Genomic DNA, 23068 nt, shown 5'->3' with positions numbered 1-23068 from the left:
ACTGTCTTATTTTATGTTTGGTTTTTTTGGTTAGTGAAATGTTTAAATTCATTTCTCATTTCCTTTGATGTATAACTATTTTCTTTATGGTTACCATAAGGATTACATTTATTTATTTATTTATTTATTTTTAGATTTTTTATTTATTTATTTGAGAGAGAGAGAGAGAGAGCACAAGCAAGGGGAATGGCAGGCAGAAGCAGAAGGAGAAGCAGGCTCCCTACAGAGCAGGGGGAGCCTGATGCGGGACTCGATCCCGGGACCCCGGGATCATGACCTGAGCCAAAGGCAGTCGCTCAACCAACTGAGCCACCCAGGCGCCCGAGGATTACATTTAACATCCTAAAGTTATAACATTCTAATTTGAATTTATACCAGCTTAACTTCAATAGTATAACAAAAACTCTGCTCCTTTACAACTTCATCTCTTTCAGTTGTTGTCACAAAATTACATCTTTATGCGTTGTGTGCCCAAAAACATAAATATTTTATTTTATTTTATTTTTTTAAAGATTTTATTTATTTGAGAGAGAGAGAATGAGAGATAAAGAGCACGAGAGGGAGGAGGGTCAGAGGAAGAAGCAGACTCCCTGCTGAGTGGGGAGCCCGGTGGGGGACTTGATCCCGGGATTCCAGGATCATGACCTGAGCCGAAGGCAGTCGCTTAACCAACTGAGCCACCCAGGCGCCCCCAAAACATAAATATTTTAAATACATTAGTTTCTTAAGTTATGTAGAAAGCAAGATTTGGAGTTGCAAACCAAAATTACAAAAATACTAGCTTTTACATAAAATAATTGTTTTTTCTTTAAATGTATCTATCTCTTAAATCGTGTAGAAAACAAAAAGTACAGGTACAAACCATTGTTACAACTAATTTTTAAATTTTTCTGTTTTTTAATCAATCAATACTTTCCTTTATAGCTTCAGATTTTGACTCATCCTTTAAATATCTTTTCCCTAACACCTACACAAAAATAAATTCCAGACCTAAATGGAAAAGCTAAAATAACAAAGAATTAAAAAAATAATAACAGAATATCGTCATAACTGGGGCAGGCAAAAGTTTCTTTTTAAAGGACCAAAAACAGATCATTAAACTTAATTAAAATTAGTAATTTCTGTTCATAAAAAAACCCAGCAACAAAGAATGAAAAGGCAGGCCACAGAATGGGAGAAGATATTTGCTTCTCTGTATATTGCAACAAGGAACTTGATCCCAAAATATCTATATCTATCTATATGTAAGTCATCTTACAAATAAAAGATAGTAACCCAACACAAAAATAAGCAAACTACTTGAACAGGCACTTCACATAAAAGAGGATATCCAAGTGGTTGATAAGTTTATGAAAAGATGCTGAACATAAATAGTATTCAGGGAAATAAATTCAAATTAAAACCACATTTTGCTAAACTCACAAAGCTAGCAACTTTGCTAACCTCTCTTGCTCTATTTACTTATGTTTAAATTGGGAATATTAATGTCTATCCTCAGGAATTTACAGTCTGAGGAGGAATAAGTGAAATAACAGAAAACAGATAACTATGTACTGAAATACAGTGAATCATGGACTGAAAATCCAGAGCTAGAGGGGTGCCTGGGTGGCTTAGTCAGTTAAGCATCTGCCTTCGGCTCAGGTCATGATCCCAGGGTCCTGGGATTGAGCCCTATGTCAGGCTCCCTGCTCAGCAGGGGAGTCTGCTTCTCCCTCTGCCTCTCCCTCTGCCCCTGCTCATGTGCTCTCTCTCACTCACTCTCCCAAATAAGTAAATAAAATCTTAAAAAAAAAAAAGAAAATCCAGAGCTAGAGATACAGCGACTATATTCTTTACCAAAAAATCAACACAAATAGACTTAAAATGTTCTTAAGCCTTCCATCTTAAAAGTTTTATCTTATTCTTTGTCAACTCCCCCTAATTCCAGGGTGCTTGCTCCTGCCAGATTAGCGCATTGCGAGTCTCAGTGCATAAAGTGACATAGCACTTTATCTTGGCCTTATAAATCTGTTCCCATCCTTTCACCTAACCCTTTTAAGAAGCTTAGCCCAGCTCATCTACTAATGTAAATAGCCTCTCTCCTCCTCGTAATGGTTACCATTTAGCTAAAAACACCATCTCATTTACAATCCCATCAGGTGAGTATTATTTTCTCACCGGAGAGATCATTCCCATTTTACAAGACATTGGAGGCTTGGAGTGAATAATCCACTTATCTGAAGTTACAGAAATGTTCAGTGACAAAGCTGAGATTTAAAGACAGGTTTATCCAACTTCAAAATCTACGTTTTCCATCAGTGTGCTCCACTGACCTCCAACAGCATGAGCTGTTACTGTCTTTGTAAGTCTGAAGAGGTGGGTCCTCGCATCCCTCCTAAGAGGCATGCTGTTGGCACCTAGGCACTGCCATCTGCAGCAGGGGGTCCTCGGGGTGGCACAGCCCCACCCTCTTAGAGGAAAAGCTCCTTAAAAAGAAATATGTTGGGGTGCCTGGGGGGCTCAGTTGGTTAGGTGTCTGCCTTTGGCTGGGGTCATGGTCTCGGGGTCCTGGGATCGAGCCCTGCATTGGGCACCCTGCTCCGTGGGGAGTCTGCTTCTCCTTCTGCCTGCCGCTCCCCCTGCTTGTGCTCTCTCTCACACTCTCGCTCTCAAATAAGTGGGAAAGGAAAGGGAAAGGAAAGGAAAGGAAAAGGAAAGGGAAATATGTTGAGAAATGGAGTGGTGTGTGTAGGATTTGGGAGTCAACAACTTTCACTTGATCCCCCCAGTGGCTCCTCTTCTGAGTTTGCATCCCACCCACACCCGTTCCCCAGAGCTGTCACTGGTGTCTCCTCATCTCTGACCCAGCACCCCCTGGGCAGACCATAGTAATCCTAGACCTAGGACTAGCTGGGCCACCCACTGATGATTTCACCCACAATCTCAGGTTCCAGGCTGCCTGGGGGGTTTGTCCAGAAGGTGGGGCCAGTATTTGTTGAAGTGGGAAGGAAGGCAGGGCAGGAGGCTGCTTTACCTCAGCCAGATTCCTCTAGTCCCTACCTGGCAGAGCAGACAGGGGCATGTTGTGTCCCAAACAGCTGATGCCTATTGACAATGGCATGGAACTGCCCTCGACCCGATTGAGTAGTTTCAATGTTAGCAATTAATGTGAGGAGGCAGAATGCAATAGGAGCCTGGGAAGCAAGAATCCCTCTGAGCGCCACAACCACAGCACAAGGCTCACCATGCACCAGGCTAATTATAAAGGCTTTACATGCGTTAACTCACGTAATCTAATCCGCACAGCAACTCCACGAGGTAGCTACTAGTATCACCCACTTAACCGGTAGGGAAATACAAACAGTAACTTGTAGTTTGCCCAAGAACAGCTAGTAAGTACTAATTATTCATCTGTAAAACAGGGATACAAATGCCGGCCCTAAACCTACACAACTCAAGTTTTGTACACAACTCCTATGCATTGGTAATAAAGAGTATTTCTTAATCTGGAACCGTTACTGTTTTTCCCCCTTCCACCTTTTGGGATATAGGAAAGATTTTTTTCCAGTGGGGCCCAGGTAACGTGGGTGCAGAAAGTTCCTGTAAAAAATCCAAAAGAAATTGGTAACCATGTTGGTGTCTCCAGGCAGGGGAAACTGAGTGGCTGGGCGGGGGGTGGGGGGGGGGTGGGGGGGGTGCCGGATGGGAAATTTACTTTTCACTGTATTTATCAAGATATTTGATAATTAAATAATACATTTTTTTTTTTTTTTTTTTTTTAAAAAAGGTCTGCTTAGTCCCAGGTGCATCTGGCCGGGGCTTCTGCTTCAAAGATGGCGCAAGGATAAGGCCAGGCCTGACGGCGCCCAGTGGTGGGGTAGCTCGCCCAAGATCACCAGCGAGCCACAGCGAGCTCAGGATCCTTTCCTGACCGCACCAGGGTGGGCATTTTAAACGCGGAGGGACGAAGGGAGGGAGAGAGTGCCCACCTTGACTTGGTGGCGCACACGGGCTTTGGAGGGTCGGGGCCCAGCCGCACGCCGGAGGCCCCCCTCTGCGCGGCTGGAATGAAAGGCCGGCCCCCCGCCCCGCCCCTCCGCTCCCCGCCAAATTTAAGAGCCCTCGCCCAGCGCTGGGGCTGTTCCTGGCCAACAAGTCTCTCTCCCTTAGTGCGGGGTGCTCCCCCTCGCCTCTCGCGCTCCCCGCACGGCTGCCCACAGGCCCTGGCTCCTCTCCCTGGGCCCGTCCGGGCGGGGGCCGAGCCATGCCCAGCCCGGCGCCGCGAGGCCGCCGGCCGCCCACTCCCCCTGGCGCTCGGGACCAGCCCCCGCGCTCAGGCGGTTACCCCGCGCCCCAGCACCACCCGGCCGGCCCAGGCACACCCCGCGCTCCCGGGCGCCTCGAGTCGTCCTTCTCCGTCGAGGCCATCCTGGCCAGACCCGCCCGCCCCGCGCCCGCCGTCGCCGCCCCGCTGTCGGTTCCGGCCGGCGCCGCGGTAAGGCTCGGCACGGCTCCCTCCCGGTTTCCCGCGACGTGGCTGCCAGCCTACCTGGGCGTGGGTCTCTACCAGCCGTGCCCCCAGCCGCCCGGGCCGGGGCTCCGCGTGGCTCACTTCTGCGGCCTCCAGGGCCTCGGTGTCACAGGTACGAGGTGCCCGGGCGCACACGACCTGGGAACTGGGCGGGGCGGCTGTAGCGTGCGGCAGTGGGTACAGGGTAGAGAAGTCCCTGAGTTTGAGAACCACGCACGGTCGGAGTGGGAAGGGGCCCTATGACCCTTGACCTTGCCGTGGAATCCGAGGCCGGAGGGGGACTGGCAGAGACCAGACCGCCGCCGCACGAGGCGACCGCCGCCGCACGAGGCTTCCGCCGCACGCACGCTGCGGAGGACGGCCGGGGTGTGTGTGAGCGCGGGTGCGGAGCGGGACGTGCGGGTCGGTCAGAGGGGGCTTCGGTAGGCCCGGCCCGGGGGCTGGGGCTGCAGCGCGTCCCCTCAGAAGGGATTTATAGAGTCTCTCGCCCCCTCCACACCCGATTCGGATAACGCTTGGTAGCGCAGACTCCTCGCCAAAGCAGCTCTCTTCCCAAACGAACGGCCCCGTCTTAGCTGGGAGAAGCGGCTCCTGCGGTGGTGAGGCTCAGCGAGGAGCCGTTAAGGAGCTGACAAATGCCCAGACCCCGGTGCCGCCCGCACGGCTCACGTCCGTGGAGCTTAGGCTCCACACTGAACTGCTCTGAGCCTGCTTGCATATAGCGCTCTTAGAAGGGGAACCTCGGGCTGTGGGGCGCAGGCACTTAAATCCCAATGAGAATTTAACTGTTGACCTAACCTTCTCCTCTAGCATTAACACCCACCTACGGGAGTTTTGGCCATTTTTGGCAATCTGATTCATGCTTCCCCACCTCCCCTTGAGGAAAACAGGAGCAAAGTTAGTGCAAGCCTCCAAGATCGATGTAGCACAGTCTTACTTGGTGCTTACTCCCTGGGCTCTCTCCCTTCTGCATTTCCATCCCTTTCTGCTGGGCATTCTCCACCCCACCCCACCCCCATTCTAGGCTCTCAACCCCATCTGAATTCTGCCCACTGCATCTGAGCGATATGCGCATAGCTCCAAGCCAATTTTCCCTAACTTCCTCAGACAGCTGAGCTCTGAATTGCAGTTTACTGCTTTATATTACAGTGATCTCATTTTCAAGTTAGTTTTTGCATAGTTATTACGTTCATACAGTTGAAACTTCAAAATGTTTATGAAGTTAGATGGAGAAGAGTTTCCCATAACATTCCTGTCTCCCAGTCACCTGGTTAACCCCATCCCCCAAGCAGCCAATGATACCAGTCTCTATTCTTGCAGAGATATTTTATGCATTTGTGTGTGTGTGTGTGTGTGTGTGTGTGTGTACACATATGCTCTTTAGGCTTAGAGCTGGCTCACTGCTCAGGCCTCTGGGGCATCTCAGACTGGGCTCCAGCAGAGGAACTTCAGGACACTGAGAGACCCCAAAAGAGGGTTCGGACTATGTTTAACTTGAAGCAGCTGGAAGAGTTGGAGAACGTGTTTACAAAGCAGCACAATCTTGTGGGGAAGAAGAGAGCTCAGCTGGCGGCCCAGCTCAACCTTACGGAGAATCAGGTGGGAGCAGGGACTCCTGTGGGACTAGGGCTATACCTGGGGGCCAACGCTGCTCTCCAGAAGGCCCTGGATGAGGTTGGGGGGAAGACATGGGCCTTCTTCCTCTGTGCCAGGCCACTGGGGGAGACAAGCCCTAATCACTAACACACTCCCTACATGAATGAGGAAAATAGTCCCATTTGAAACCACATTATGGGAACAACACACATTAATCCAGATATTAATCTAGAACTTTGTTTGCATGTTAAAAAAGGAGGTGATGAAATTCTGTTCAAGGGACTAAATATTTTTTTAAGATTTTATTTATTTGACAGAGATAGCAAGAGCAGGAACACAAGCAGGGGGAGTGGGAGACGGAGAAGCAGGCTTCCTGCTGAGCAGGGAGCCCAATGTGGGGCTCGATCCCAGGACCCCAAGATCATGACCTGAGCCAAAGACAGACGCTTAATGACTGAGCCACGCAGGCGCCCCTAAATACTAAAAATAATAAACATTCACTTGACCTCCATATTCTCCTCCAGCCACTACACCACTTTTCTGCTCTTTTCATGGGCAGACTTCCCAAGAACTTGTTATAGCCCCTGTCTCCATGTCCTCACTTTCCATCTATGTACTCATTCCAATATGAATTCTTTCCCTCCCATTCCATCAGAACTTCTCAGGATCTCTTAATGACCTCCATGTTTGCCAAAGTCAGCAGATGCTTTCCTTTCCTTATCTTACTCCCCACTTAGTACAGTTGACTACTCCTTCTCTTATTGACACGCACTTCTCTTGGCTTCTGGACACTGCATTCTTGGTTTTCCAGCTCTCTGGCCACTTCTTTGTCACCTCTGTTGTAGGGTACTCTTTGTGACCTCATATTTGTCCACCCCTCCAGCTGATCTCATTTAATCCCATGGTTTTAAATACCATTTATAAGCCAACAACTCCCAGGTTTGTACCTTAGCTCACTCCCTTTTTTTTTTTTTCCTCCCCTCTCTCACATGTACATCTACCTAACTTCTTGAGGTCTCCACTTGGATGTCTTCTGGGTAGGCATTTCAAACTTAAGTCTAAACCTCAGTTCTTGACTTTTTTTCTCTCTAGATCTGTTCCTTTCCCTACTCACAGCCCCACCATCCGTCCGGTTGCTCAAAATACCAAGTCATCCTAGATTCCTCCTCTCCCACTTCCAATCCATCACCAAGCCTTGTCACTTGTACTCAAATACAGCTGGGATCGCTTCATTTTTCTCCATTGCCCCTAGTTCATCCCGGTCCCAGCTCTTTTTGGATCATCGCAATAGCCTCCCAGCTGTCTCTCTGCATCCCCTTTCATCCATTCTTCACAAAGCAGCCTGGTACGCAATTCACTTGAGGTGCAAACAGGACTATGTCACATCCCACTTAAGAGCCTCAAAGCTGATACTCCTTACCCATAGCCTCCATGGTCCTGGGTGATCTGGCCCCTGCTGACTTCTGTCCCTTTCTTCCCCATCTCACTCTCAGATACCTCAGCCTCTTTTCTGGTCCTCAAACACCCCAAGCTTTCCTACAAGTTGTCTCCTGATCCAGCCTGCTTTTCTCTGTCCGCATTAAACTGGTCTCTTACCCTTTGAGCCTCAGCTTAAGTGCTGGTTCCTCAGGGAGGTTCAAACCCCCATTTGTGTTTTTGTTTCCATGTTTGTTATTTGTCTCTCATTTGTAAGTTCCATGAGGTCAGGGACCATACCTCTACTGCTCACCCCATATCACCATCACCTAGGATGGTGCCTAGTACATAATAGGAGCTCAATAAATATTTGGGTGAACAAATGGTGTCTGAAATTCTAGGGAAGGGTGTCTTGGAGGAGATGCTTCTTTTAGAAGAAAGAACAAATGTGGGCCCACAGAGCAGTGGGCACTGTGGAATAGGGGAAACCGTGGGACTGCTGGTCACATTCTAATCTCTGATCATTGCCTCTGATTGTAGGTGAGGGTCTGGTTCCAAAACCGCAGGGTCAAGTATCAGAAGCAGCAACGGCTGAAGCTGCCAGCTGTGTCTGCCATGGCTGCCTTCCAGGATGAGCCCTCCAGGAGCTCTGACGACAGCATCCAGAGAGAAGACACTGAGTCAGGAGTGGACAGCTAAGGACTGGGACAGAGGCTCAACCTAGGCTGTCTGGGAGCTAGTTCTTCTTGGGGGACTCACTAAAACTGAGCCTTTTTTCTTCATCTGTATAATGGGTGCACTGACAACTTCGTCCTCCCAGAGCCGACAGGATGTCTGTAAAGTTGTTACAGTGTGCCAGGCCCAGGCCTAAGTGTTCAGCAAGTGTTAAGGTTTCTAGGACTCACCTAGAGGTGGGTCCTGTGGGTGTGGTGCTTGCACCAGCACTGGCCTCTCCAGGGATTAATCTTTTCCTGCTCTGTGGAGAAGAGGCCTCCTTGAATCAGTGTCTGGACCTAGAAGCCTCCTCCCCACCAGAGATGGTGAAGTTGAGAGCAAAGAGGGGGGAAAGGTAAACCAGTTAGCCTCCTACCCCTCAGAGTTTCCCAAAGTTTTGTTTTGTCTGAACTGTTACCATTTTCAGGAGCTCAGCCCCAGCTGCCTACTTAGGAGCAAACATGCTACCCTGACTACCATCTTTTTCCCTCTAGCTACCCACCTTGGCACCTCTCCATCATTACATAAAATAGAGCACTTTGGCTCTGTCTTTGTCAAGGCAGGCATTTTGTCACAGACTCCTGTATTTCCATGAGATAGTTATAATTTCTCCCCCTTCAAGACCCTAACTCATGGTTCCCTTTCCTTCCCAGGAAGCTGCTCAGTTTCTAAGAAGCCTGCTGATAGCCTACTCCTGTGAGGCCAGTCACCAGCAATTCCAGAGCTGATTTTCTTTAATGCTCTACATTCCTGGGCAGGCCTCTGTTGACGGTATTGATAATCTAGAATGGCTTCTGGGTACTGAAGTGAGCTAGTGAAAGGTCTGCCCTGCCACCTGGTGGTGGGAAAAGGCACGGTCCCCACTGCTGTCTGCAGTGTTCTGAGGGAGAGAAAGGCAGGGAGCAGAGGTGGCCTTGGAAAAACCACATGCCTCCAAGTGGTGGTAGACCATCCTCTCCCAGACACTAGGCCACGGGCTTGAGGGAGGGCGGGGTCCAGCTTCAAGAGCCCTTCTCTCTCCCAGTCTTCAGGGAAATCCTTCCTAATGCTGGACCCAAAGTCAACTGTTAATCAAAGGGATCCAGCTGCATCTGCCTCTTCCAGCACCTGCCTCTTCAATTGACTCACTTTTTAAAAATAAAACAGTTAAGCTATTCAGCAGTTACTGGACTCTACCCAATCCCCCGATGTCTCCGTGAGACCATAACAGAAGCAGATACATGTCCTTTTTCAAGTAGCACAAAATCCATTGGAGGGCAAGGAAGCAAGGCATGGTGGTCAGGCTTGGCTGTGGGGACAGATGCTAAAAGTCAGTGGTTTCAGCTATGTGGGGTCCTGAATGAACAAGCCCCTCTCCTGTTCCCAGGACAATGTACACATGCACACTCCTGCATACAATTTCAGGGGTCCTCAGACTTGAGGTCCACCGTGTACCCCCTAACACCACCCCTAGGCTGCAAGGTCCCTATGCCCCTGAAGGGTCTGAGAGAAGCACAAGACCAGCTTGAAGGCCCAAGGAAAGGGGAATTCTTGCACCCGACCGAGAAGGATGGATAGGTGCAGTAAGCTAGTCCCTCCTTTCTGGTAGATCAGAGAGGGTAGAAGTCGGCCGGCTGCTGTCCCCACCCCAACCTCCGCCCCGACACACACACACCCCGCCCCCGCCTCGGCTGGGTCCAAAGAGTGCTTGACTCAAAACGGGCCAATGGGTGGACAGAGACAACAGGGCACATAAACACGAAGTGGACAAAGATACATCAAAACTATACACACACCCATAGGCTATGATACACAGGTACGTACGAAGACACGAAAAACCGCACAGATGTAAAAACACAAAGGCAGACCCAGCTGCATCCAGCCACCGAACCAATCGACCTAAACATGTAGATTAGATTCGGACTCGCTAGGGCGCAAACCCTCAAAACCTCAGACACACACGCCGGGGGCGGGGCCGGGAAGGGGCGGGGCCTCCTGGGTCGAGGCGGGGTCAAGGGTCAAAAGGCGGAGGCGTGCCCAAGATGGCGGCCTCCATGTGCGACGTGTTCTCCTTCTGCGTGGGCGTGGCGGGCAGGGCCCGGGTCGCCGTGGAAGTCCGCTTCGTAAACAGCTCTAAGGTGAGGCTAAGGCGGACCCGCCGGGAGCCCCCTACCCTGTCCGGCCTTGGAGACAGCCCCACGGGATCCCAGGCCCGAAGCCTAGAAACTCCTCTGCAGCTCGGACTCTGCGGCTCGGTCCCTACTCGCGGCCCGGGGGCTCCCTGTCTGTCCCCGCGCGCAGGCTTCCGGGGAGGTCACGCGGTGGACCGGGGGCTCCGAAGTCTCCGTGCGCGCGCCCCCTTCCCGCGGGACCCGGCGCGGCAGCCGGGAGCCCTGCACCCGTTGCTCCAGGCGGGGCCGGGGCGGGGCCGAGGGGGGGGTGGTGCCGGGCTTTTCGGGCGGTGCTGGGGGACTTTGCTGCGGGGCCGCAGGTATGGTGGGCGGGGATACGCTGAGCAGAGGGAACTGAGGTACAAAAAGGCCTGGGTCCTCAGGGAACTTTCGGAGTGAGATTTGGAAATGGGGTGTGGAGAGAGGCTAGGACCCTTCACGAAAGGCCTCGGAATGGTAAGGAATTTGAAACAGAGCTCGAAGCCCGTGGGAGCATTTGAAGCGTTTAAACAGAGGAGTGACATGATTTTGTCGTTATACTATTTTTGTTTTGTTTTGTTTTGGGTTTTTTTGTCGTTATAGTATTATGTTTTAAAAGTTAATTGTAGAAAAATGCTAAAAATGCATGTAAGGAAAGAGAAGGTAAGAATCACTCATAATCCTATACTTATGCAAATATGTGGACATTAAAATTACAATTTTAGAAATCGCTGTTTGATGCAGCAGTAAATCAACGTCAATAAACCTATTTCTAAATATTTTTAAGAGCTGTTTCAGGGGATGGCCACAGCGCATTCAACCAACTGCTTATTTATGGACTTTTATGTTGTATTTTATTTTTCATCCCTGAGGTAAAAGGTCTTGGAGCTCAATTTCTGTGCACACATCCTTTTGTTCTCTCCAGCAGAGTATTTTTTTTCCTAGTTCGCTTTGCCAAATTATATGTGCAAAATGGTATTGCTTTGTTTTCATTTACATTTCTTTGTTTCCTGAGGAGTTTGAATAATTTATCATGTGTAATGGCTGTGTGTATCCCTGGTCCCCCCCACAAGATGTCAGCCTTCTAGTCAGTCATCTGCTTCCTGCTCTCCCCAACCCAAGCCTTCTTTCCACTCCAGACACATCTGGAGCATTCCTCTCCTTCCATGATAAAGCAGCTCCCCTTTATCCTTGGCCTCCTCAGCCGCTCACATCTCTATCTGCACACAGGCCTCTGGTGTTCTTGATCTGCTCATAGTTTGATGGTGTCGGGGTTCCATCACTCCTAGCACGCAGAGATAGTCACCTTCCCATGCACTGCACCCCCTATCTCTCAGCCCCTCCTCTCTTCCCTTCTTCCTCTCACTTCATCCCTTCAGCCCCTCTGCTTGCCCAATTGTCCTGTCCCAGCCTTCTATCAAACCCCACCTCTGGAAGAACGAGCTGGCCAGCCTCTCCATGCCCACATCTGATCTGAAGCTGGAGAAGATCACATACCCACTTAGACATGGTGACAAGATGGATTGTCCCAGGCTTTTTGCATCTGTATTCATCAAGTGAGACTGGGTCTGTAGGTTTTTTCTTTGTGCTATCTTCCTCAGGTTACCACATCAGAATTATGCTTGTTTTTTGGTAAAATGGAGAAGCTTTCCATTTTTTTCTCTGTTACTGAATAGTTTAAATAGCATGAGAGTTACTTATTCTTTGGCTTGAGAGAGGTGGCTCATGAACCATATGGACTAGGGGCCTCACATGGTTGTTTGGACTATTTTCTCTATTGCTTCTCTGGATATTGGCAGGAGTGATCTTTCAAAAATTTACCAACTACTGTGCCAGGGACAGGACCAATCAGAACATGATAGTGTCTGACCAAAGAGGATGGATGCCAACCAGAATGCCATACTGGTGTGGGTCAGGCATATATCGGCACTGCTTCTTTCTCTAGGCTTTCTTCCTTTTGAATTCAGTTCTGGTAATTTATATTTTCCTAGAAAATCATCCATTTAGTAAAGCTTTTAAAATTTACTACATAGTCTTAGAATTTTGCACAAACTTTTTTCTAAAACTTATTTTTCAAGTTGGAACTATCTTTGCAAGTTTATGCCCTTTGCATTCAGGTTCACTTCTTTCCAAGCCTCTTGGTAATATTAATGAGAGCTGCTCTTCTTGAAACACTCTTATGTTTGGGGGATGAGTGGTTTTATAAAGGAACCAGCTCTGATTCTGTTCCCTTTGTTTTTGATTACTAAATATTTTCTGCATTTCGTCCTCTGGAAAGAGAAAGACATCGTTGTTTACCCAGCGTTGAGATTTGAGATTGTCCGGGATAATGTGGGTCCATGATCATCTCCCTTTGTCCCATAGAGGAAGGCTATCTTTTCGTTTTGCTAGATTGGGTCCAGTGCTAAAAGGCATGGAGGTGGGGTTCCAAGAAGACACCCAAGGGTACATCAACGGCTCTGCCCAGGGGTTTTGTTCCAGCTGTCCCACTCTGTGGTTGGAGCTCCCAAAGTTGTTCAGGGTTGAGATCTGTAGCTCATGGGTTGCTCAGGGCCATCCTGGTCTACACATCGCTGCTTCTCTGACTTTGGGAGGTGCTGCTATCTAGCCACAGTGCCAGTGCTAGAAGGAAACAGGGAGCTACCTGAGAGGCCACATGACGGGATGATTTACCGCTGTGTCAATCAATCCATCCCTCCCTCCCTCTCCTTCCTTCCTCTTTCTTTCTTTCTCTTCTTTCTCTTCTTTCTTTCTTTTTCTTTCTTTCTTTCTTTCTTTCTTTCTTTCTTTCTTTCTTTCTTTCTTTCTTTCTTTCTTTCTTATTCTCTTTCTTATTCTCTTTCTCTTTCTTTCTTTCTTTCTTTCTTTCTTTTTCTTTCTTTCTTTCTTTCTTTCTTTTCTTTCTTTCTTTCTTTCTTTTCTTTCTTTCTTTCTTTCTTTCTTTCTTTCTTTCTTTCTTTCTTTCTTTCTTTTCTTTCTTTCTTTCTTTCTTTCTTTCTTTCTTTCTTTCTTTCTTTCTTTCTTTCTTTCTTTCTTTCTTTCTTTCTTTCTTTTCTTTCTTCTTTTGTGACAGTTCAGTGCTGGCAAGGGCAGCAACCCTCTTCTCTAAGTGAACCGTGGGAGTAAGTGCCCCAGAGGGCCAGTAACTGCCTGGGTCCTGAAGCTGTCTCCTGAGTCCCTCTGCACCTCTTCATGTCTTATGTGATGTGTACAGTGCTTTAGACCAGAGCTCCTCAGACTTTAATGTGCATGTGAATCACCTGGGCATCTTGTTAAAATGCACATTCTGCTTCAGCAGGTCTGTTTGAGGGGGGTGGGGAAGGGGGGGCTGAGATTCTGCATTTCTAACAGTCTTCCAGATGATGCCCATGCTGCCCATCCATCACGTCATTTTGAGTAGTAAGGAGCTAAAGCTCATAAGGTACATTCACCTGGGCTGAGGTGCATCCTGGAAACTACCTGGTAGGTATTACGATAATATTTTTCATATACAAAACAGATGCAAAGAAACAATTGGCTCCAAGGTCACAGCAGGTAGTATTAGGGTTGGTGCTAGGATTCGTCATTCCTTTCAGTCATTCCTTTCCCTAACACTGAAAACTGGCTGGGTCCTGTGAGTACCCCACGGACCAGAGAAATACGGCACGTTCTCCCCCAAATTAGGCCTCCCTCTTCTGTGGTACAGGAGCCTTCTGCAACCCTGAGCAGCAGCCTCACTGCCAGGATCTTGGAGGGGCACATGGGTGACACCAAGAAGACTGCCCTGTCGTTACCAGCTCCCGGTACAGGAGCCTCGGCGCTCCTGCGGCCATTCCAAAAATTCTGCTCCTCTGGCTGACAATGGTGGCTCCCTCCCCATCCCAGTCCCTCTGCTCTGAACAGGCTGAAAGAAGTGTGGCTGAAAGTAGGTCAGAGCTGCACTTCCAGAGGAGGCAGTTATGGAGGGTGCTGACTTTGCTCCATGAACCCTCCCAAGGCAGAGGCCTCTCCTGAGAGGGAGGCGTGTGGGGGGTGATGCTGGGCAGCCCTCCGGGAGCCCTCGGAACTGGGTCCTTTCTCCCCTTATGGCCATCCTGTTCCTTCTGTGCCCTGGTAGGGAAAAGGGCTGTTTGCCACACAGCTGATCCGGAAGGGGGACACCATCTTTGTAGAACGGCCCGTGGTGGCTGCGCAGTTTCTCTGGAATGCACTTTATCGCTACCGAGGTAAGCACATCTCATCCACTCCTCCGGCTGCTGGGCCCAGCTGCCTTTGTGCATGGAAGACAGTTACATTAGCTGATGGCCCTGGGACTTCAGGTGTTGGGAGAAAAGTTCATCTTCCCTTGGAGAACCATGCCTGAGAACCATGCTTCTCTCTAGTCTCAAGGCATTTGGGGCTGGGAGTGAGCGGTAGAGGGGCTCTTCCAGCCTGCTCCCTCGGGGGGCTGTCGCTCAGGTGGAACTCAGTCTGAGCCAGAGTATAAGGGCCTGGGTGTCATGCTGAAGGGCTCTGTGCCGAAGTGCAGCCCTCCACCAAGAGGAGGCCACGTGGGGTCAGAAGCAAGTAGGATGCCCTTAGCTTTTCCAGCCGCATGCTTTTTTCACACAAGCTTAAGGCTAGAGACAAATATGAAAGGAGGGTCATTTGGCTGCAGAATGTGGGGAAAGTGCAGTCTGGGGGCTAGGAGGGAAGCCCCACAGACTAAGCCCCACTGGGAAAGGGGGGAGTGCCTGACAGAAGGGGTGGGACTCCAGAGAGGGAAGAAAACCAGTCTGCCTTGGAATGCATGTGAAATCATTCACTCATTCTCTTCTTTAACACAGTCGTTCATTCACTTACTTCCCAAATGTTCGTTGAGCACCTGTGTGCCAGCCACTATTTTTAGCCCTGGGGATACTGCTGCGAACAAGATAAAACATGGCCCCTTCTCTAAAGACACTCACATTGTCCTGTGTGGCTCTCTCCCTCAGCCTGTGATCACTGTCTTCGGGCACTGGAGAAGGCAGAGGAGAATGCCCAGAGGCTGACTGGGAAGCCAGGCCAGGTTCTGCCTCACCCTGAGCTGTGTGCCGTGCGCAAGGACCTCCACCAGAACTGTCCCCAGTGTCAGGTGAGCATCCCTGGGGAGTGCACCTGGAAGGGGGCAGGGGGAGGGGTCTTAGCCGAAGTTCTCTGTGAGGAGACGGGAATGACAACAGACCTGCTCATGGCCCCTGTGAGCCATGATGGAGGGGAAGACACTCAGAAGGCTCCGTTACTGTTCCGTTGTTCTGTCCTTCCTGTCCCAGTCCCACTGTCTAGAAAATAGGTCTGGTGTGAACTTACCCTCTTCCCGGGAGCCTGGCAGGGGCTCTTCCCTCTACCTGAAAGCTCTCTCCATCCCATAGTTTAACAAGGCTGGGTGCCCCTCTCACCTGGTGCACTGTGTGCCTTCTGCTTTCGTGATGCCACTGAGCTACTGCTCAGAGAGGGAACGCAGTTAGCGGAGGCGAGCACCACTGAGGGACATCTGCGCCTGCCCCCATGGCCAGATCCTAGGGTGCTGACCTCCACCCACTCCACCAGGTGGTGTACTGCAGTGCAGAATGTCGACTGGCAGCTGCTGAGCAATACCATCAGGTCCTGTGCCCAGGGCCCTCCCAGGATGACCCCCTGCATCCTCTCAATAAGCTGCAGGAGGCCTGGAGGTAGGTACCATTTCATTTCTTCTTCCCTTTATCTTCCCTCTCTGCCTGCCTGCCTGAGACCAGCAGACGCAGTCATCTTTCTGAAATTGCCATCCCGCAGGTTTTTCCTCCATCTTAGGGTTAAACAGAGGTCACATCATCTTCAGTGTGAGCCGCCAGTCCCACCACCCTCAGCATTTTACACACTCCCAGGAAGAGCCCCATTGCGCCCATAGGGATGTAAAGGCCTAACCACGTCCTTGCCAATGACTTCCTCTCTTTGGTTATGAAGGGAGTGGGCTGGAAGGATTCTCTGTAGCAGTCAGACTGGGCTTCCCTGAACGCAGCTACTAGGGAGGGAATTTCTAGGCGAAATCTTTTTCTTTCTCCCCAGGAGTGTTCACTACCCCCCTGAGACGGCAAGCATCATGTTGATGGCCCGGATGGTGGCCACGGTGAAGCAGGTGAGCCCACCCGGCCCTGCCAGGGAGGCCGGTTCTGACTTCGTTTGCCCCTTGGCCTCAGTCTCCCCCTCACCTCGAGAGGGAGTATTGCTTGGATGCAGAGCTCCCCCTGGACTGTGGAAATATCAGTAGCAGCTAACCATAGGTCTGGCAGGAGACTCTGATCTAGGAGAGGGCGTCCTGTGCGGTAGCAGGTCACGCACTCAGCTTCCAGGTGCCACTTTCTCAGGATCGTGCCTCGTGTGTCAAGTGAGAGGAGCCGCTCCAACCCCTTCTATTAACATTGAAGCTCCGCAGCCTCATCCTCCTGTTTCTGCGAGTGGTGTTGAACCGGCTAGCCTGGCCCAGCTGGGGAGATGGTTGGGTGCGGGTTCGGGGGGCGGGAGGGAGTCTCCAGGCCGAGGAAGGGTCTATCGAGAAGCTCATGTGTGCTGGTGTTTCCCTGATGGCCGGGGCTTCAGAATCACAGGCTATCCTCCCACCTGGGCACAAGGGGCAGCAAGGAGGCGGGTGTCCCTGAGTCCACGCGTGCACATGTATGCACGCACGGGCATAAATGAATGTGACTTTGAAGTATATTTGTTCTGCTGCAGGCCAAGGATAAAGATCGTTGGATCAGGCTCTTCTCCCAGTTCTGTAATAAAACAGCCAATGAGGAGGAGGAAATTGTCCACAAACTCCTGGGGGACAAATTCAAGGTTAGGCTTCTCCTGTGATTCCCCCACCCCCAACAGCCTTGGATGTTCTGTGGCTGCCTGACAGGAGCTCCACATTTGGTCCCTTCCCACCACAGGAAGAGGTTAGAGCCTGGGGCCAAAAATCTATTCAGAGGGCCTATATTCCTGCCACTGTTTAACTTAGTGACCTAATATGGACCAAGAGTTGAGAAGTGGGGTGATGACAGAGGAAGGAGAGGTTGGGTGCCCTGACATGGTAAGGCGGAATCTCATGATAGGATAGCAACGGGCAAGTCAGTTATAATGGAAAACAGAGGGCTGGGGGTCCACAGGGTGAGGGAGCAGCGTGAAACAGGATTTTAGCTGCCAATGTGCTGAGTACCCGCTCCCACCCAAAGATAACACGTTCTCACTGAAGACAGCAGACTTCCATGCAGAAGCTGCCTGAAGGTACAGGCAGGGTTTTCAGGGCAGCTGGGGTGGGCCTTCCTACATTCATTCTGAGGAGAGGAGGCGGGGGGTCAAGCTGGTCCAGAGGCCAGGTCAGGGAGCCTAGAAGATGGCGGTGAGGACAGACCTTTCAAGCCACATTGCCTCAGCCCTCCTGGTACAAGCGCTGGAAAATAGGGAGCAGGGGCGCCTGGGTGGCTCAGTCCTGAGGCGTCTGCCTTCAGCTCGGGTCGTGATCCCAGGGTCGTGGGGTCGGGCCCCGCATTGGGCTCCCTCCTCCGCGGGAAGCCTGCTTCTCCCTCTCCCACTCCCCCTGCTTGTGTTCCCTCTCTCGCTGTGTCTCTCTCTGTCAAATAAATAAAATCTTTAAAAAAAAAATAGGGAGGAATTTGGGGTTCGCCACCCTGGGTTGGAACAATCCACCAGAGTGCTAAGGTTCTTTGGAAATAAAGACTCTGTGGGCTTCCTTTGCCTTCAGGGAAAGTTCTTCTACAGAGCTGGCCCTTTTTCCTTCCCTCACCTGGTCTTCTGGGCCCTGCCTGGGTGCTAATGGCAAACCCCCACGTCTCTCCCTGCTTCCCCTAAACTAGGGCCAGCTGGAACTTCTGCGGAGACTCTTCACAGAGGCCCTTTATGAGGAGGCGCTTAGCCAGGTAAGTGTGGGGAAGGTGGGACCAATGGCCTTCTACTCATTCCAGTTCTCCAGGAGCAAGCAGGTCAGCACCTCCTACTTGGAGAACTGAGCCAGAGCTGACTTGGTATGAAGTTTGGATGGGACTGACTCACAGAAGACTTCCCGAACAGAGAGTTGTATCAGGAAGAAAAGCGAGTGGTTATAACCCGAGCACTCATTTTTCTTTCTCCCCACAGTGGTTCACACCAGATGGATTCCGGTCTCTCTTTGCTCTTGTTGGGACCAATGGCCAAGGAATTGGGACCAGGTTAGGAGAGAATGTTCCAAAGCTATTGAACTTGTCCCTCAGGGCTGGGGTGGGAGATTGACAGAGGAAGGTAGCACACCTCCTTTCAGGATTAGGATGGGGTAAGGTATGATTCTGTGGCCAGAGAGCTGGACTGGACACAGTGGTGGGAGTCAGAAGGACTGAGGTGGTAGAATTTGCTCTTGGGAGCCCTTGGTCTTTTGGGGAAGATGGGCCCCTTCCCTGGAGAAAGACGTGGGCGTAACTTGCCTGGAGGTGGAGAGCCCTGTGAGCCAGGCCTCCTCCTCTCCACCCATGGATGCCTGGGACCCCCAGCTCCCTGAGCCAGTGGGTCCATGCCTGTGACGCTCTGGAGCTGAAGCCTCGGGACCGAGAGCAGCTGGACGCCTTCATTGACCAGCTGTACAAGGACATCGAGGCAGGTTGGTGAGATGGAGCCTTGGTCTCACCCAACCTCAGATGCCCCCCAGTCAGACACACGGTCTTCCCCTGAGGGAGTTCTGACCTAATGGATGGGGAAGATAATCTCTCTGGACCTATGGGAAGCTTCAGATCTATCCACAGGACATGTAGATAAGCCATGACCCTGAGATCCATACAGAGGCTCGATGCTGGGGGTGGGGGTGCTGGATGAGTAGGGTAATATCATGTACAGAAAAGCTCGTGCCTCCAAGAAGCGAGTTCAGGTGAACTGGTAGTGACCAGGTGGCAAGACAATAGAGCCAGTGCTACCCTCATAAGCCTAGGTTCCTTTGCCCCCCAATAACATCTGCATATTACTGTCTTACAGCAACTGGCGAGTTTCTTAACTGTGAAGGATCTGGCCTCTTTGTGCTTCAGAGCTGCTGTGAGTCCCGGTATTGAGGAGGGGTGGCCCCTTGTAGGCTGATGGAGAGGAGTCTGGGAGCAGGATTAGGTCTGAGCTTCCTTGGGGATTCTCCTGGTCCTTTTCGTGCCATCATTTTCTCATTCATTCATTCACTGGACTTAATATATGTGTATACCTAAAACCTTCTAGTGGGCCAGGCCCTGTGCTAAGGCAGGACACAGAGTTTTGATTATTGCAAACGGAAGCCTTGGTTTTGCACCACCATTGCCCTGTCAGGTTTGGGAGGGGAGCGTTGTGAGGGCCTGGGAGGGCTAGAAGGCAAGTCTCCTTAGCACCTGACAGGGAGGGGCAGAGCCAGCTCACACCATTGTCTTTTCCAGATCTCAGCCTCTCCCACTCTGGTTTCCTCACTGTAAGCCTCCCTCCCAGGCCATGGGGCCACTCTGCCCCTCCCAAACTGGGCTTGCAAAGGGCCTGGCTCAGCTGTGGCAGGACTGAGTTCAGTGGTCAGGCATGGCCATTCCTTTCACAGCCCCATCCCTCCCTTTGTGGGATACTGGAAACAATGGAGAATCAAGTTGCCCAGGGCCAAGGACAGCAGGGGCAGGGATGGCAGGTGGGAGGGGGTGGGAAGAGGGAGTGCATTTGTACCTGTGGTCTTCAGGAAAGAGCACTGGACGGGGAGTTGGGAAACTTGGGGCCAGGACCTGCATGGCCCTAGCAGGGGTCAGAGAACAAGGAAGGATGGGAGCCGGTGCTCTGCAAGGCTGTTATTTTTGTTAGTCAACAGTCCTTATGACTTGCCTCTCATGACCCAGGTAACCACAGCTGTGTCCCCAATGCAGAGACCTCCTTCCCAGAAAACAACTTCCTTTTGCATGTCACTGCCTTGGAGGATATCAAGCCAGGAGAGGTGAGGGGGCTAGGACCTGTGGGGGGTGGGGGGGCGCTGGGAGCAGCAGTGGCTAGAGCCCCAAGTTCTGGCTGTTTGGTTGATCCCCACGTGCCCCAGGGCAGGCATCTTTTTACCCATGATTATGCTCTAGCCCTACCCTACCCCCCAGTTCTTCAAAAAATAACCAGAAAGCCTCAGAGCAGTGATAGAGAGACTATATGCCCAGCTTCTTCTTCCTAGCCACCTTTCAATAAATCCACAGCTTCTAAGAAAGCAAGAGATGGCTCTTTGTGGCTTAGGCTATGGTGTATGTGCGTGTTTGGGGGCTGTTAGCACAGTGCACAGAGCCTTGGTTGACTCTTCTTCCAGGGCAGGTAGCACCCTGTCAAGATAACCTCTGACCCCAGCCACAGACCTTGGCCATTGACTGCCTGTAACCATGGCCTGAGGCTACCCACAGTTCCCTCTCTGTCTCAGACACAAGTGGTTTGAGCCTCTTGGCGGTGTGCTGAGGGCACAGGGAAATGGATGAGGGCCTGGCTCCTGGGAGGTGGGGCAGCAGGTGGGGAGACCCTATTCCCATGTAAGGGAGAGCACAGGCCATCAGACCCCACCTCTTCTGTGCCCCCCAGGAAATCTGCATCAGCTACTTAGACTGCTGTCAGCGCGAGCGCAGCCGTCACAGCCGCCACAGGATCCTCAGGTGCCGGCCGGGGCTGCGGTGGGCAGCTGGGCGGCTGGGCTCCCGGAGGCTCCATCCTTGTGGCTGCCTGACTTCGCCCTCCCCACCCTCTCCTGTCCCCTGCAGAGAGAACTATCTGTTTGTCTGTTCCTGCCCCAAATGCCTGGCAGAGGCTGATGAGCCCAATGTGACCTCGGAGGAGGAGGAGGAGGATGAAGAGGAGGAGGAAGGAGAGCCAGAAGATGCAGAGCTGGGGGATGAGATGACTGATGTGTGATGTCACCCTGCCTGGAAGGGGCCCCTGCCCCAGACCCTGCAGGAAAAGGGGGCCTCCCTGCAGAGAGGAGGCTCGGAAGGAACTCCCCACTCCCCTTGCCTGCTTTCTCCACACCCCCCTCCCCCACCCCCCGTTCCAGCTCTGTTTCTGCCGGAGAGTAGGACGGAGGCTGGACCCTAGGCCCTAGGCACTCACCTCCCACCAGACCTCATGCCCTGGACACTGCTGCTGAGTGGCTCAGGCTCTGCGCTGTCCCCGAGCCTCTCAGAACTGCCCCCGCACAACATGCGTGCGCGCATACACACACACTCCAGGTGTGAGCAGCTGCAGCCAAGGTCAGGCCCTAAGAGCGTTTCTTCCCCTTGGCCCCATGGCCATGCTTACCTGTCCACCTGAGGCTTCACCCCTTTCAGCCTGCTACAGACGGGATAACAAAAGGGCAATCTGAGGACAGCCTGCCCGCACTGAAGTGAAAGGAGGGGGGTGACCTGCCTCTACCTTCTTCCCTGCCTCCCACCGTTGCAGCTGCTAAGGCAGCTGCCTCCTGCTAGCACTGCTGGGAGAGGCAGGAAGGAGCAACCTGGCCTCCAGAGCACCTCCCCTGAGGCTCTGTGCCAGGGACACTGAACCAAGGGGATACTTCCTTCTGCCCACCTCCTCCCCCCCACTATTTGGACATCTGGGGGAGCGGAGATTAACCCCTTCCCCAGACTCCAGAATCTCTGTACCTTGTGCCTTGCCTCTCAGGCCCTGGCACAGTGGCTGGCCACATGGGGTGTGAAGAGGCCTCTGCCTCCCTCAGGAGGGGCATGTGGGGGATCATCATCCCTTCCTCAACACTCTTTCCCACCGAGGACTCCAGCAGCTTGGCTGACACTGGGGCATGACAAGCCTGCGCTCCTTGTTTGGATGCTCAAAAGGCTTCCCTGGGACCAGTTTAACATAGGACAGTGAGGGGCTCTCCTGGCCTCAATCTCCATCTTTAGGGTCTCCAGAGAGGAACATTGAAGTCTTCCAGAAACCTAGAGGAGCTGGGCTGGATATTTTGACTTAAGCCCTGACTGTGTCACCCTCACTCCCCCCACCCCGCCCCCGATTAGCACCACCCCTCACTCTTGGGTTGGATGCTATGAGAATTAAAGCCCATCACTTGCAATTTCGTCGCCTACCTTCCCTGGGTGGGGGGGGGGCGCCGCATCCCCCTGCTGAGGGATCTCTGGGAGGGCAGGTGCCCAGCCCATAGGCTGTCTTAGATCATGATTGGGTGGCGCCCCACCTGTGCGAGGCCTATCCCGGGTTCTTACTCCTTCACAGCAGTCAGCACCCCCTCCCACCCCCGCCTGCCCACTGTCCTCAATAAAGTGTGAGTGGTGATAGGCCTCTGCGGGAATGCTTTGTGGAGAAGGATTCGACAAGCTGCCTGGGGCCTGCAATAGTCACGTAGGTGGTGCAGAGGCACGTAGTTTTAGACCAGGTGATGGCAGGAGATGGGAGCTGCAGCTCCTCATTTTGGGCTCCTCTCTGCACTCTGTGCCTACATTCTGCTGCACAAATGTTTCTAAATGCCAGGAGCAAGGGTCTTTTGCAGTCTAGTGTGGATCCCCAGGAGCCGGCTATCAGAGGAGTCTTCTCGGGACCGACCCATGGCTTCCTGAGTTCTTGAGCAGGAAGCAGGCTGTACTGGGATCCAAGATTAGCAGCAGCCCAAGCACTGGTCCTAAAGGACCTTGGGTAAGTCATTTACCCTCTGTGGGCCTCAGTTTCCTCCCCCTCAAAATAAGGGCATAGGACCAGATGAGTATGAAGGCCCCTCCCACCCATGTGCTCTTATTCTAGGACA

The 23068-nt window shown here is 51.7% G+C and overlaps 2 protein-coding genes across 5 annotated transcripts; both read left to right on the top strand.

Annotated features, from left to right (window-relative positions):
• The first annotated feature begins 4243 nt into the window (after positions 1-4243).
• On the top strand, positions 4244-9397 carry NOTO (notochord homeobox). 3 transcript variants are annotated; one of them, XR_003524794.1, is made up of 4 exons: positions 4244-4622; positions 5895-6109; positions 8063-9007; positions 9261-9397. XR_003524794.1 is itself a non-coding variant. In XM_027623120.2 (3 exons), the coding sequence occupies exons 1-3, from the start codon at positions 4244-4246 to the stop codon at positions 8219-8221; spliced, it is 753 nt and encodes a 250-aa protein (XP_027478921.1). In that variant the 3' UTR covers positions 8222-9391. The 3 variants fall into 3 exon arrangements, 1 of the variants encoding a protein (XP_027478921.1); XM_027623120.2 differs by having other exon boundaries at positions 8063-9391; XR_003524795.1 differs by lacking the exon at positions 5895-6109 and having other exon boundaries at positions 4485-4622; positions 8890-9007.
• A 610-nt stretch (positions 9398-10007) lies between these two features.
• Positions 10008-22916, top strand: SMYD5 (SMYD family member 5). Of its 2 annotated transcripts, none has more exons than XM_027622670.2 (13): positions 10008-10353; positions 14462-14570; positions 15318-15457; positions 15913-16034; positions 16408-16477; positions 17071-17175; positions 18195-18257; positions 18475-18545; positions 18861-18967; positions 19336-19392; positions 20193-20287; positions 20902-20972; positions 21078-22916. In XM_027622670.2, exons 1-13 carry the CDS (start codon positions 10258-10260, stop codon positions 21226-21228), a joined length of 1257 nt encoding a protein of 418 aa, XP_027478471.1. In that variant the 5' UTR covers positions 10008-10257; the 3' UTR covers positions 21229-22916. The 2 variants fall into 2 exon arrangements, with proteins under 2 accessions (XP_027478471.1, XP_027478472.1); XM_027622671.2 differs by lacking the exon at positions 10008-10353 and adding an exon at positions 10655-10842.
• Positions 22917-23068: the final 152 nt, after the last annotated feature.

This window comes from Zalophus californianus, chromosome 8, assembly GCF_009762305.2.
Source record: "Zalophus californianus isolate mZalCal1 chromosome 8, mZalCal1.pri.v2, whole genome shotgun sequence".
Lineage (NCBI taxonomy): Eukaryota > Metazoa > Chordata > Mammalia > Carnivora > Otariidae > Zalophus > Zalophus californianus.
Note: the sequence above shows the minus strand (reverse complement) of the source record. Positions and strands in the feature narration are given on the sequence as shown.

Bases quoted from the DNA above. Each gene is read 5' to 3' on its own strand.
- NOTO (XM_027623120.2), top strand. From the start codon at position 4,244: ATGCCCAGCCCGGCGCCGCGAGGCCGCCGGCCGCCCACTCCCCCTGGC. The intron at 4,623-5,894 runs GTACGAGGTGCC...TATGCTCTTTAG, and splicing joins CCAGGGCCTCGGTGTCACAG to GCTTAGAGCTGGCTCACTGC. The intron at 6,110-8,062 runs GTGGGAGCAGGG...CTCTGATTGTAG, and splicing joins TCAACCTTACGGAGAATCAG to GTGAGGGTCTGGTTCCAAAA.
- SMYD5 (XM_027622670.2), top strand. From the start codon at position 10,258: ATGGCGGCCTCCATGTGCGACGTGTTCTCCTTCTGCGTGGGCGTGGCG. The intron at 14,571-15,317 runs GTAAGCACATCT...TCTCTCCCTCAG, and splicing joins TGCACTTTATCGCTACCGAG to CCTGTGATCACTGTCTTCGG. The intron at 18,546-18,860 runs GTTAGGAGAGAA...TGGGACCCCCAG, and splicing joins GGCCAAGGAATTGGGACCAG to CTCCCTGAGCCAGTGGGTCC.